The sequence below is a fragment of the Anoplophora glabripennis genome, unplaced genomic scaffold (genome assembly GCF_000390285.2).
Source record: "Anoplophora glabripennis isolate ALB-LARVAE unplaced genomic scaffold, Agla_2.0 scaffold47, whole genome shotgun sequence".
NCBI classification, from domain to species: domain Eukaryota; kingdom Metazoa; phylum Arthropoda; class Insecta; order Coleoptera; family Cerambycidae; genus Anoplophora; species Anoplophora glabripennis.
Genome location: NW_019416342.1, coordinates 83,786 through 99,336, shown reverse-complemented (window position 1 = coordinate 99,336; position 15,551 = coordinate 83,786). Strand labels below are relative to the sequence as shown.

The window sequence follows — 15,551 nt, the reverse complement described above, 5'->3', positions numbered from 1 at the left end:
CCCTAGACAAAAAAAATCAATGAACTCCAGATTTTTGCCTGACTTCTACGTTTTGTGGCCCTAAGACTATCGATTAGAGGACCTACATATTATTATGAGCCCATTCATTTGAATAAGAAGTGACTCTATGACTCATCGGAAGCAACAGCAGTCTGAGAACCATCGTGATCTCTAAAAATCTAAATTAAACTAAAGTTGAATTCGCAAAATAGATTTCAAGGTTGCTAATTCTGTCTTTAGTATGTGTTCTTTCACCAGCAATAAATTTTCGGAGAAAAATTCAGGTTAACAATAATTATCAGTAAATATGGGGTGGCTAAAGGTGTTTACAATTGCGAAAAAAACGAATTGACATAGATAGGGCAAATAGTGAAGGAGGAAGAAAAACACCTTATTCTTATTTTATGACTTTGGAGGTTTATACTATACTGTAGTATGTTTAGATCACCATTTGCGAAGACCTCATACCTACACGTTTACTTACTCTAAAAGATTTTTATCATTATCATAATTATGTACTCATTTATCTTGCCAGTATTACTGGAGTTGTTGAACTCAAAACAAATACAATTAAATTACTTGAAAGGTACTACAGCTATGTAGTAAATAATACAGCATCTACCTACCTAAAGAACTACACTAATATATTGCATCTTTTCTTTCAAAAGTGATTTTTGTAAAAAATGATAAACTAATAACTACTCACATTCGTACATACCTACAACAAATACATGTCGAATGTTAATATCAATAGTAATTAAATAAATAAAAGTCAATTTCAAAATGTAAATCTTGTATACCTCCCACGTAGGTAATTATTATATTTTATTATACTGATACAATAAAAAATAAATAAATTCAAGTTAATAAAAAAACGTAGGTATCTAGATGCATAAATTAATGTGTTTCAGTTTCCAGGAATATAAGAATGAAAATTTAAAAAAAATTGCATTGCAATGTACCTATTTTAAATGGCGCGAAAAAATTGAATGCAGATATGGAATCATGGCTTCAAACAAATCAGTGATATCATGTGTTTGGGTGGCATAAAATGGTTTGCTCTTGAACTTAGTGATACATTGGTGTAGTTTGTAAGGATTTTTAGATATAAGGTAACATTAAATATATTTATGAACTTCAGAATTTGCATGAGGTTTTGTAAATCTTAAAACTTTTTTTGAGATATAATTAAATCTGCGACAAAGAGTAACAGAAAATGCATGCTCATATTCACGTTGTATATATTTTGCAATGGCCGATTCTTTGACCTATATTATTTAATTCACAGTTTATTTAGCACAGTTTACATTAATAGAATCACATTGAGCGAATAAAAAGTTCTCTCGAGGACAATTAAATATAAATTGGAGTTTTTAACGAAAAGTATAACCTAACATTTTTGGTAATATTACCATACTTGTACACGTATTCGTCTGTTTACTTGCAAATAATTTTCTGAAACGATGCAACCCCATTATTAGTTTTAAAATCAGTTTTATAATTTAATTAGATTTACAATACAATACAATGAAGCTGCGTTGTAGAGGGATCTACTTCTAAATTAGGAGAAAAGAGCGTGTCACATGTGGGCTTTCCATATTTTTTATCAAGCTGGTATATTTTCAAAAGTTTATGTGAATAAAAGTTAGTTACTCATGTAACTTAAAGTATCTAATAATGTTAAAAGGTATCGATATTTGAAGTAAGTATACTCCTTAAATTTACGGGGTGCGTAACAAATAGATATCTTCGTTGTTACTGTTGAAATAAATCAATCTCGGTTATGTAATATGTAATGTATTTATTGTAAAACAAGTGTGTGTGTCTAAAAATTGTTTAAATATATGAGTGGTTTTAATAATTTTACATTTTTTTATAATCGTCTTCTTAATTTCTCTGTATCGTACGCATTCTCTGTCTTATGTGCTGGGAATTTTATAAAGTTGGTACTATCAACAAAAACTTTCGTAATCGTAGGTATAAAAGTAATACGCGACAACAATATAATCTTTAATATTGCTCTAGGTTCGTTTTAGTTGTATTCTTAGCGATAATTAAAAATAAATAACTCCAGAAATTTGTTATTTCTTGTGTATATTTCTAAAGGTAAACCGTACATTACGTCAGCTTTTCCATATGGTTGCCATGGTAACGATGACGCTGCGACTTCACGGATAAAGCGCCGACATACGGCTTTGTAAGGCATTCGAGCACGTGAAATGCGATATTCGAAATCACGAGTTTAGAGGGATGCATTTAGAATGCGGTAACTATGACAACCTTGATTTCGTCTCCAACCAAAGTGTAAACGACAAAGATATGTTGTGCCTATTTCAGGATGAGTACATCTTGAAATTTTTAACGTGCAGGATTGACATAGTTCTTAAAATACAATGATGTAGGTACTTTAACGCTTTAGTTACTTAGTACCTAATTGTAGTATAATTGTTATAAAAATCCTTGATTCCGTAATATACTGCTGATAAGACGAAATATGTTTTATCAGAAAAACACTTATCTGTCTTGTACTTAGTAAATTTAAAGAGTGGATTTATAAGTATGACCGTGGAGATGCTTCATTTGTTCTACATTTAAACTTAATGATTTTTCTAGAATGAATATACGTTATTCTCTATAAGTAATAGTAATGTTTGTAATTATTGCTAGCAAAAATTAATATATCCAAAGAATATATCTTTTTTTAAAAAATAATATAGAAAGAACGATTTTCATTTACAAAACTCTTCGATGACGTCGTAATTGCTGAATTTGGCCGCCCTGTATAAAATTATTTAAAAATACAGTAACCACAGACTTCTTATAAAATATATATTTTTAAGTCTGTGGCAGTAACTAATAATGGAAATGTATGTAACCCTTTATGGAATTTGTAATACTTTACAGGTGCACCGTTTGTTTAGTAAGTGGACATTATACCGGGTGTTTTGAAAAAAGTATATTTCAGGAATTGATAGAAAAAAAGTGACCCTTGATTCTATCGTTTTTTGTTTTTTAAGTACAGGGCGTCAAAAACTTGTTAAAATTAAATTTTACTTGTAGATATATTCAAAATCGCATTTCTGAAAAAAAAGGAAATAACTTAACCCCCAAAGGAATATATCGACCTCGACTTTAACTTACCAGCCAATTACATAATCAGAATAGTAAGGAAGTAATTTCTGAATTTGACAAAGATTTTATAAAACCATGCCTGTAAATGGCATGCCTTTTTAGTGATTTTATATTTTGTATACTTTTATATGAAATTTTTCATAATCTTTGAAATACACAACTGATGTATATCGATAAATATCTTGTATAAGAGCAAAATAAATAGAAAAAACTGATTTTTAGTTTATTATTTTTGAGTGTTTTGATTTTTTTCCTAAAAAGTTACTCACTTATGTACATTTATATATACGTACATATGAATTCCTGACAATATCTTAGAGAAAATATTCTGTTGTTCCAGAATGGCACCCGAAAGACCCATTTCCCCTCAGGAAGAAATTATTCTGACTCCAAAGATGTCAGTACCGGGAAGTCCTGTTGCAGGTACTCCCATGAGAGATGCTCAGTCCCCCATATCAATTCTCTTGGCAGTAGCCCAGAGTCAGAGCAGAAGCCCAGACGACGATCTTACCAGTTTAAATTGGTTACATGAACGTGATTTACTTAAAGGTATTAGCATAAATCTGTTTTCCTGTAAGTATTACACAAATTTAAGATTTGATTATAAATAAACCTATTCTTTTTTAAATACTGGTTTATTTAATGCAATTTTAGGTATGAATATCAACCCATCACCATCGAACAGTATAAATTCAACTCCAATCAAATACCAGAACAACAACTGTATCGTAGACGAGAGATCGAGCACAAGCGATTACATTGACGAATCGTCAGTTTCGGCAGGTGATTCGTCGAGTAGATCCGTAAATTCCCCATCACCGTGCCAGAACCAAAACGGAAATAACCAACGCTCAAAACATCCTCATAATATTCCATATGACCCGTTAGTCCATACAAACAACAAACCGCCATATTCCTTCTCTTGCCTTATTTTTATGGCCATAGAGGATTCCATGCAAAAAGCTCTGCCAGTGAAGGAAATATATTCTTGGATTTTGGAGCATTTCCCCTATTTCAAGAATGCCCCGACCGGTTGGAAGAATAGCGTCCGCCACAATCTCTCACTAAACAAATGTTTCCAAAAGGTTGAAAAGGCCCCTGTAAGTATATTACAGTTGTTTACAATTTAGTCGTTGGAACAACCTTGCTGTTTTATCGACGTTACATATATTTTTTCAGAATCTCGGCAAGGGTTCTCTGTGGACGGTAGACCCTCAGTACAAGCCGAATCTAATCCAGGCTCTAAACAGATCTCCTTTCCATCCCTGCTCTACCTTGGAGTCTTCCTCGTATTACGGCAACAAACCCCAACTGGTAGTCTCAGATAAAAGTTCCATATACCGCCTACCAAACCCAGACTTATTCCCATTTCTGTCTAGGAAATTAGCCGCTACTGAGATGAATAACCATAACAGTGTAAAATGCGAACGGGAGGAGTCTTTGGACGCAGTCGATGCGGCCGCAGTTATGCTAAGTTTGAAGAACGGGCCCAGGGTTAGTTGTAAGAAGGAGAAATGCGCTTGGCAGGTCATAACCACCTCTCCGAGCCAGGATCACACTTATAGTGCCGCCGATAATGCCGTTCCAGGCAGTAACGGGTCTTTGGAGGGCAATGAAGACAGGTACGGTAAACTGTATGGTACTTTTTGGGGTACGCTTTAAGCGAACATAAGAAATTTTTCATTAAGTGTACGGTTATATTAAAATTTCAGGAGAAAATGTGTTTTAGGATGGCGAAGAACCACATTTGTCGCAAAATCGATTTCGAAGACGACGAAGAGAGGAAAATCAAAGAAGGGGCAGAAACTCTACTTAACCTAGCGGGTATAACGACTAGGAAACGTAACAATTCGCTTTGTCACGGCGACGAGGCGAACAAGAAACTGAAGTTTTCTCCCCACTGCGACATCAACAAAAATGAATCGGAAGAAAAACCTATTCCGTTCAAGCCTAGATTGCTCCGGGCTAAGAGGAAAGAGAACAGTCAGAAGGCTGTCTTCAACAATAACAGCGACGAATGGGTGAGACATAGACGTGAGTTAGAAAGGAATCAGAACAGGTAATCAAAAGCCTTAAATTAATTAGGAAATTTTTCCCTATACAGAATTTTTATTCTTCTTGTTATAAAATAACTTTAATATATTTTATGTTTTTGTTTACATAATAAAAAAATTCATCTATTTATAATAAGGATTGTTTTCTATCGAGTTAGACTGACTGAAAATTATTTATTATCTTGCAACAGTTATAGTTAGTACATTTAAGGTGGTATTAATTATTTTCTTTGAGCATACCTTAATCTTTTTACAATTTAGTATTATGTAATTTCCATACTAGTAATATTTAATTTTTTTGCGTTTAGGTGTCGTTAACCATATACAAAACTCAGTGGCGACTTGTGACATTGAGAATAGTTGAAGCATATTCATAAGCATAAATTTTCAAAGTCAAACGGCCTTAAATGAATCTGAAAATGTTTGGTTGCATTTGCAATATTACCGAAAAACTGACGTTCGTGAGAAGGATTTTCATTTAAATTTTATAAAAAATAGAAATAGTTCGGCTTGTGGACTTCTGCGAACATTAACGCACACCGTACATGTATGTTCCAAAGAAGCTTTGTGGTTATGACGACCTCACGTGACATTCTCAAAATTGTTTAATCAATAAAAAAATTCCAAATTTTTACTGACGATAACTTGAACTATTGTCTTTAGTACTGTGAAGGTCATTTGTCTCAAAAGCTTTTATTTTTTTTATTTTTAAGCAAAACAGGAGGGAGTGCTATCTTCGTAAATATTGCGTTCTTTAAAAAAATGAAAAACTGACACAGGTAGTAAATAATTGTAAACAACAATCTGAAAAAGTTTGGAATTTTTTTTTATCAATTAATAAAAAAATTACGACGAGTTAAAGTGAGAGGTACCAATTTTGTAGGCAGAAAACGTGATTTTTTCAACATTTTCATTAATAACTAAAAATTGGGATAACGAAACTAACTGGAATTTTAGCACACAATAGAGTAATAGTGAGGCTATATATATGGTCCAAATTTCAAATTTTTTTGCCCCAACGTTTTCTTAATATCGATTTCCAAACTCCGGGGTCTATTTCATTTATTTCGATAGCAGATGATTTCGATGTTACCATATTTTGTGTTCAGTGGTCTTGATGTTCCATGAGTCTCCTGTCATTTATTTTTACGTGTGTAAATCTTGATTACGCATGTAATATTCTGTTTGTGAATACCAATCCTTGTTTGTGATCTTTTTAAATGCCCGATATATTTGCGATATTAGAGCGTAGAAAAACCAGGAGATTGTTACGCTTTCAGAATTTTGGAGTCTAAAAAAAAACATCAGATAAATTGCTGCTAAGAGGTTTAAAATGTTACTGTTTTCCTTCAGGCGATGAGGTCGATATGTCACCGAAAACATCAAGACCTTAAATTCAAATGTTACTATAAAATTCTAACCAAAAATAAAGTTTTTAAATTTAAGTGATATTTCTGCCATTCTGAAAAAAAAATTTTAAACAAACAATTATAAATAAGTTTGCCTAACCAGAAATATCGTGCATTAAGATTTATATGATTGTTCACAATTAAACTGAAAAATAACTGGTATCGGTGACCTACTAATATTAAAGTAGTAGTTTTCTACCATATCGTTAGTTAAAAACTGCAATAAGTGATTGCATTATTTTTTCAAATAGTCATAAAAAAAATTATTTTTCGAGTAAAAAACTTAATGAATCGATGCCACAAATAAGTAATTAGACAATATCTAAATCGTACTTTGCTTAAAAATACAAATTAGACTGAAAATGTATTCCTTTATCCATCTTAAGTGTAAAGCTGGCTATAACTGTTAGTAGTCTTTGTTTGTATATAAATTTAATCGTGTTCGGGTGCATCACCAAATATTTATTTATTTATAATAATTTTCAAGTCATCTATTATGATTTTAGTGTTAATATTATTTGTAATATTTACATTTGTTGTTTTACCGTAATCATGCAATTACTCAATTTAATGCGGAAATTATAGATTGTAATTTTTTCAATGTTACCATACAGTTAGTTAAAGGGGGTCATATTTCAGTACAAAAGAAAATTTTGGAGTAAAAATTATTGAGTGAAATTGAAAGCTCTTAGAGAAATTATGAGGTTGAAGGTGACGTCCCCAAATAGGAACATCTTGATCTTATTTTGAGAACGATTACATTTTTTTCATTTGTTTTGTTATAGAAAACATCTACTGCATTGGCTATTATATAATTTTATATTATCCAGTTAAATCACACTGTATTAAACTTAAACCTTCGAAAAAAACTTTGAAATTTTGTTTCACACTTAGTTGGCAATAATATGAACGAGAGTGAGAATAATTCAGTATAAACACCGTTGACAACCAGATCAACATTTAAATGTCGACTATTGGTTTATGTGTATCTTTGGTTAATTTTTGACTATGATGACTTTTCAGGAATTTTTTGAGAAATCTCGTATACAGGGTGTATACTAAATATGTAAAAATATTTCTAACGATTCGTTGGATTATTTTAAGAAGAACAGTTCATACAAAGCTATGATCTAAACGGCGTAGCTTTTGGAACGAAATGTGTTAAAGTTTTTGAAAAATGTAGGGTGTTTACAAACTCGATTAGCATAAATATTTTTTGTAAATAGAATATTTTTTTGATATCGACAGACTTACCACATTGACATGATGAACTTTCTTGGAACCACTGACTCAAAGGATAGCTTTGCCTTTGTTCACGTTCACAAAACGAAAACGTAATTAGGAATCTATAAAAATAAATTACTTTGTTCACTAATAATTTTCACGTAATGGAAACTAAAGTAGAATTGATGATTGCAAGTAACAATTTTTCTGTTTACTACAAAAAACAAGCCAAAAAAGCGGATAACACGCCATTTATGGTTACAGCTATTCACCTATTTTTATGTAGTATGTAAGACAGGGACGATTCCAGAAGTACTCAATAAGTTTTAACAATTTTGATTATTATTAATTTTAAACATCATTTTGCAGTTTGACAGTTTTCATTATTGAAAATGCTTATTACTAATTGTCTTCATTTATCCAGAAATCCAGAATTTCCATACCACCGAGTATTTTCAACGTAAGAAGGTTCCTTTCATATTATTTGATAAAAGCGACTTTAGAGTTACATAAGCTTACTGCCTCGTTGAATAAATTGGCAGTAACTCTAAAACTACTCGTTTCATATAAAAAAGTATATACAGGGTGTTAATTAAGTATGTACAATAAATTCAACAAACGATTATTTGAGTGATTTTAAGACAAAAAGTTGATATAAACATTGGTCCGCATATGCTTCGTTTTCAAAATGATAATTTCCAAAAGAAACTTTTCCTCATGTTTCTTGTGTGGTCCAGAGATATGCAATTAAGTGGATTTTTTTTCTACAAGAATTAATCAAGATACGAAAAGCATTCAAGAGACAAAAAAAGTTGTATTTTTAGTTACTTAATTAAAAAAATATATAAAAATTACAAAAACTCAGTGGCGTACATATTTTTTGTCAAAAATATTCATTAAGGTACGCCACTGGACTTAATAAAACTAATCAAGTTAGTGTTAAATTAGTCCTTTAACACTACAAATAAAACTGCCAAATTACAACAAAATTGGGTAAAAGGTATTTAAGACAGCAATTTTTTTACAAAAGTATCTTCAAAGCGCAGCATCGGCGGACCAATGTTTATATAAACTTTTTGTCTTAAAATCACTCAAATAATCGTCTGTTGAATTAATTGTACATACTTAATTCACACCCTGTATATTGTGTTAGAAATATAATTTTAAATACAATGCTATTATCAAATCATAAAAAATTGTTAACCAAGTTCTGTCAGTCTATATCAAATAACTTTATTTGCGCAAATATTATATTTTTCAAAACATTTTAACACCCTGTATTTTTACTTATTTAAGTGACACCCGATGTTATCTAAGAGACGCATATCAATATTTTTCTTAAATTATTTGGGGTATTTGCTCAATTTTTGTGAGCACTGCAATATTAGTAGTAAGGTAGTATATCTTTCTTTCAACCATTTAATCTTAATTAATTATTAAACTGTAGTTGGATTACATTATAAATTTTACATTTTTTATTTTTACATATTTGGTGCAAATACCTCATTTTACATTAGAAATTAATTTGATAAAACGAATGTAAAGAAAAAAAATTCAAGTATTTTGGCTTTAGAACTGTGATAAGTGCGATAATCCTTTAGACAAGCATCTGAATCGTCTTTTTGAATAAGAATAAACTGTGAAAACAGCATGAGTAGTCAAAATTATTTATTACTGACGTTACCATCTTTATATCTGGTCTTTATAGATTAAGGTTTTGCGTAAAAGTCAACAACATTGGTTAAGATATGAAAGTCCAAATATGAAACAAGTGATTTAAATTAAATTAATCTTTTGGATAGACATTAAGTATTTAATCTAAAAATATTCTTAATAGCTTAAAGATGTTCCATTTTCCTTAAAAAGCAATAAATATAAGGTGAAATATAAACATTTCAATGTAAAAGTTTTTTCAAAAAAGTTAGAAGATTAGTATATACTAATATATTTTTTCTATTTCACGTGATATGTATAGATATATATTATATATGCTCTTCCTATTTATAATTAACAAATTAATTTGGTTGGACACAGCAGAAAAATAATTCGTATTTCCTTGCAGTGTAATATATTGTGGTTTCTGTGGTAAATAGAAATAACAAATATAATTATTTTTCAGTGTCCAATTAATTTCAGTTTGTAGAAAGTATGAAACAATCATAGGTGTTTCAGATGTGTGTGTAATAGATATTTTCTTAAACAGAATCTTTAATATGTTGAGAAATGAACTTTGGCTGTCTTCCGACAACAGTAGTAGACATATTTCACCTAGAAAAATTATTCGATGGTGAACGCTGGAAGTGGTGAATATATCGCCACGGATATGTTTAATGCTGGTGTTTGATTAAAATTTGTCTTAAAAATTGTGTAGCAAACCCTGTATTACATCGTATGGAAAATCTGGTGATAAGAAATTTACATGTATCAAGCATACCGAAAAGATTCTTTTAGCTTAGAGCCTTTTCGACAATTTATTACTTGGTTAATGGAGAACATTGAATTAAGTAATTAACAATTGTAATCGTGTTTATATAGCAGTTACCTTTGAGTGACCCAAGCAAGGAATTAAGTAAACCAACATTTTCTGAACATAGGTTATTTGAATTTGAAAAGATTATGGTAATTGTAGAACTTTTTTCAAATAACATTTCTTCTGAACGTAATAAAAATGAAAAGCAAACCTTTTAATTTAGATAAGTCCACACCTGCTTAAAGAAGGTGTTCAAAGTTATCATCACTATTCATTCGCACAAGCAATCACTCAGTGTATCTACAATTGTGCATGCCGTTAGAAACAAGAGTTTTTCTCTTAATTTTTTCTGAGGTTTTCTATAGATTATTTCAATCTTATATCCAAACTTTTTACGGAATCTCAAAGCGAAAAATTACAGTCTTTCTACCTGTTGGGAAATTCATTATTTAGATATTTCAACTTTTCATTTCTAAAATGAGGTGGAGCATCTCTAAAATCACTGATTCTCTTAATTTAAGGGCGTTTGATCTGGTATTATAAACGAACCAATAAGTATATCTATAACAAAACCAGTTGCAATAATTAAAGAAAATTTCTGTTGGAAATCTGTTGAACATGTGGAAATTTTCCAAATCCCATACATGCCTAGTTCGGAAATGTTTTTGGAAGCTCTGCTTAATTTCTTGAAGTTCTGTGTTGGGTTAAAAGGAAAACCCTCAACTTAAAAAGACACCGTTTTTAGTCTTTTGAAATCGATTTATTGGTATCAATTTTAATGATTTGCAGAATAAAACTTCAGTGCAAGGTCATAGAAGTAACATATCTGAAGTTTTTTATCTATGTACACAAGTATTTCTTTGCATAGTTGGTCGATTAATACTTTTTCTAATGTAAAGAAATGATTATAGAAAAGGGCTGTGTTATCATACTTTGTAATACAGGTCATAATATAGCTTTTATTAGAGACTTAAGAATTCTAAATATCTTAATCTTATAGCAATACCAGTTTTGCCTGATAGAAAAATTAATACTCTGTGCTTTGCCAATATTTTTGGCTGTTTTGTAATTAAGTCCTTTGCAACTGTAAATTTACACGAGGCTTCAGTTATATTGGTTGTACTTCCAGAGAACTGTATATCTTCCATAACAGTTTTTGTTTTTAAATCGCTGGTCGATTTTGACTAAAACCAATAACTGATACTTTTTGACGTATTTATGTTAAATTAGTTTTTCTTATAGCAAATAATTCCAATTACTAGCCTACTAATTTAATAAACATACATGGGTGTTTTATTTTTTTGTTACCTTCTTTCACAATTATTTTGTTGTAAAAATACATTTACAGTTGCAAAAAACACTTCATGTGCCAAATAATTTGTATTTTTATTGCAAGTAATATTTACTCGCAATATTTTTTGGCGACTGTCTTCCACTTTTATAACGTAAAACATCTAAATTGTTTGAGTTTCAGTATCTATGTTTTAAACAACTAAAGATTGTAGGTTTACATTTGGATTTGTTTTTAAAGTGTATATTTTCTGTTGGAAATATAGCAATAATAATGTTTAATACTGTTTTTGTTTAGTCATTTATTATTGTTATTATGTTATCTGAACATTTATTGTAAAATAAATTTAAGTACCCAATGTTTCTATCAGTTTTTAACTACAATGAATTTTCCTTATAAGAAAAGGGTAAGTTATCACACAATGCAACGTAAGTAATTAGAAAATTGCAGAATTTTGTTATGTTTGGACTTTGGAGACTGATCGAAATAATTCATTTAGAGTGAAAAAAAAAAAGAAAATTGTTACCTGGACTTTTATAAGTTGAAATGGTGAAGAGGCTTATAATAAACGAAATTTGGGGCGTTGAAAAGTGTGGAAAATTATATCATTGGGATTTCTGGCGAAAATTGACGTTAAACAAAAAAGTATCTAATATAAAAGTTTGTTGAGGTCACTTTTTAAGATAACCTCAAAATTTCCGAGAAAAATGCGAAAAACTTATTTTTTCTTATTTTTCGTTTTTTATTCCTCATATCCGCAAAGATAATTTAATTTTGACGAAACTTGGTGAAAGTATACCTTTCTGTGTCTTAAATAACCGCAAATTTTATTAGCTAAAAAAATCAAGAAATTTCTGATATTCATTTTTGAAAAATTTTTTTCAAAGAAAAATTCTACTTAGAAAAATCATTGTACAGAGTTCTGCCAGTGATCATTTTTTTCGTTTTGACATATACTTTTTGATGAAAAAAGAAAATCTGTAATCACAGTTCAAAAACATGCTCAAAAATGCAAAAAAAATTAAAAATGACTTGCAACAATGAATTTTTCAGTAATTATTGATAATTTTTTTAATTAAAAAAAATTAAAAGAACTGATTACACCATTCAATTGTGCGGCAGAAATGCAAAAAAAAACTCTCATTGTTTAACACAAAACTTTATTTTTGTACAGTATTGCTATAAACGTAAGTCGAATAGTGAATAAATAAAATAAATAATTTTTTCCGTAGGATCGATTATGTACTTATTTTTTTAAAATTTTAATGAATTCATAGATATACAGTGTCCCATGATAAGGGTGGGATAGCATTAGGATCTAAGAAACGGTAAGATAAACGGGGTGGCTGAGATTAGAAAAATGTTGTGTTTTTTTATACCTTACAATATGCTGTTTAGAAAGTTTTAAAATTCCCAAGATATCCGAAAAAACCCGAAATTTTGCAAAATTGTTTAATTTTTTTCTGACACTATTTGAAAACGAATTTTAAAATAAATTGTATATTTACAATGCCACTTTTTTTGCTCTATACAATGGCATCAACATTTTTGCAATCCGACGTTTTGTCTTCGAGGGGTCATCATCAGGTTAATTTTTTTAAATATGCCGCTGCTATTTTTATGACAAAATCTAAAGTCGTTTTAATTCTGAATTAGATTACATTACTATTTTATAAGTTTTTAGCTTGTTTTAGCTATCATTTAAAATTTTTTCCTGAGTACGGCTCTGAACGCATTCAAAATATCTAGTGGAGATAATTTATCATTTGTGCATTTGTAATTCTATTTACAATTAGATGTTTATAGCAGAAAATCAGAAAAAAAAAACTGTTTTTCGCATTTTTCTCGGAAATTTTGAGGTGATCGTAAAAAGTGACCTCTACAAAAGTTGTAGATTTTTGCATGATCTACAACTTTTGTATTGGATACTTTTTTGTTTGATGTTAACTTTCGCCAGAAATCCCAATGACACAATTTGTCAACCCCCCAAATCAACCCTCTGCCACCCATTTATTTTTTTTTGGTTTTTTTGGCCTTTTTCCCTTTTCCCTTTTTAAAGTTTCGGTTACCTTTTTTTTTTTCCAAGTGTAATTTGGTTGGACTATTGGCAGTAATTTATTTTTATTTGGTCACCTGATTATTTAAAATTTAAATTTCAAATGACAAGTAAATGTAAATGTCATTTATACATTCTTCCATTTATAGTTCTATCGTTAATCATTTCATCTTATTACGTGTATGTGATAGACTTTTGTGTATTTACAGTACAAAACGTGCTTGAGTCTGTCCTTTACATATTATTTTTTAACGTTTTATTTATTTTGTTGTTGTGGTCTTTTCTGTCGACCGTCCTTACTCCAATTGCTACAGTCCCGTCGAAATACAAGTTAACAGATGAAGAAATCGAACTTTTTGACAATACTGACGATATAAATAAGAATTTGATTTTGGACAGATTTTGCCAAGCAAAGAATCTCGTTATTGAAACACGATACCCCGCCACCTGTATACGGTAAGTGAATTTGAGTACTGCAGTTATAGACTGATATGTCTAAATTAGTTAAAATTTAGGGAATATATCATATTACTTTCAGATACTGTTTTAAATGCAAACACATAAAGCCCGACAGAGCCCGTCATTGTTCGAAATGTGGTGTATGCGTTTTAAAAATGGATCATCACTGCCCATGGGTTAACAATTGCATTGGATTTTCGAACTTAAAGAATTTTCATCTATTTCTGTTGTACTCAACTTTGTACAGTGTTTACCTTGTATGTACTTCTTTGAAATATGTGGAAGTGATTTTACATGAAGTGCAATTACAAGTTGTATTTGTAGGGTTTGGATAAGTTTTAAATAATTTGACTCGATTATAGTTTGAGGTACCTTTTCAGGTATTTAATATTTTTTTACGCAATTTTCGCAGCAACATTGTTATTGTACAACTGTAGGCTGTTGTGTAAGAATCAAACTTCGATCGACGCATTACAAGCACCAATTATTGCAATAGAAAATGGTACTTACGATTTGGGTTGTCGCAAGAATTTTCTACAAGTTTTTGGGGACAAGTGGCGATTGTGGCCGTTTCCAATACCTTCCAGTTTAGGGACAGGCTGTACTTTTCCCATTAGAATATTGAACACTGGTTCCAGTGTGTAATTGTTTCCATGAAGTTGAAAATAATATGTAAAAGTACGAGTTCTTTGTATTTATATAACGAATGAATAAAGATTAGCAAATTTATAGTAATGATGTTTTCGTTAAAATAATATACAGGGTGTTATAAGTTTGACTGCCTTAATTTTAGCGGACGATAGAATACATTAAAATAAATTAAAAAAACCTTATATGACACGGCTCAATCATTTCCGAGAAAAAAAATGAAAATCTCCAATTGATGTACAAAAGTTCGATTAAGAAATATTGGCATAACTGCGTGCATAGAATACCATAAAATACAATGTATATCACTTTTTTGAACTTCTTTATGCTTAATTCTACAAAATAATTAGCGTTGTAATATATTTAAAATTCTATTAAAATTCATATCGAACAATGTGACAATGGCGCGGCAGTTAACACGTGGTACTTAGCAGTCCAACAACCAGCAATACGCAATTCGGTTGGTATCTGGAATTTGACCGTGACGGAGTGTTTCTTGTGTACCACTATTTCCTTGAGGTGTTTCTCCTTGCGTTTTTAAAATGTTTACCATGCGTGATAATTTTCCAGCGAGTGCACAAGCGGTGTGCATCAGCTGTGTAACATTAGGTTAAGCGCTGTTGTCACATTGATATGAAACTCCCCAATATTAATACTTGCTATATTTTGTAAACTGTTAATGTTACGTCCCTGTAATATACAACTTTTTTGTTCATTTATAATGATGATAATGGCAGTCAAACTTCTTACACCCTGTATAAATTTTAATGTCAGATTCTAGTTACAAATCAGCTTCCTGTAAATGTGT

General features: G+C 30.4%; 2 protein-coding genes across 3 annotated transcripts; both read left to right on the top strand.

Moving 5' to 3' along the window:
- Positions 1 to 1,036: 1,036 nt before the first annotated feature.
- Positions 1,037 to 5,689, top strand: LOC108906429 (forkhead box protein N2). Of its 2 annotated transcripts, none has more exons than XM_018709666.1 (5): positions 1,037 to 1,112; positions 3,473 to 3,681; positions 3,787 to 4,232; positions 4,312 to 4,754; positions 4,862 to 5,689. In XM_018709666.1, exons 2-5 carry the CDS (start codon positions 3,474 to 3,476, stop codon positions 5,193 to 5,195), a joined length of 1,431 nt encoding a protein of 476 aa, XP_018565182.1. In that variant the 5' UTR covers positions 1,037 to 1,112; position 3,473; the 3' UTR covers positions 5,196 to 5,689. The 2 variants fall into 2 exon arrangements, with proteins under 2 accessions (XP_018565182.1, XP_018565181.1); XM_018709665.1 differs by having other exon boundaries at positions 3,473 to 3,705.
- An 8,050-nt stretch (positions 5,690 to 13,739) lies between these two features.
- On the top strand, positions 13,740 to 14,772 carry LOC108906384 (probable palmitoyltransferase ZDHHC20). The gene is made up of 4 exons (XM_018709613.1): positions 13,740 to 13,746; positions 13,828 to 14,092; positions 14,175 to 14,420; positions 14,476 to 14,772. Exons 1-4 carry the CDS (start codon positions 13,740 to 13,742, stop codon positions 14,738 to 14,740), a joined length of 783 nt encoding a protein of 260 aa, XP_018565129.1. The 3' UTR covers positions 14,741 to 14,772.
- The last annotated feature ends 779 nt before the right edge of the window (positions 14,773 to 15,551 follow it).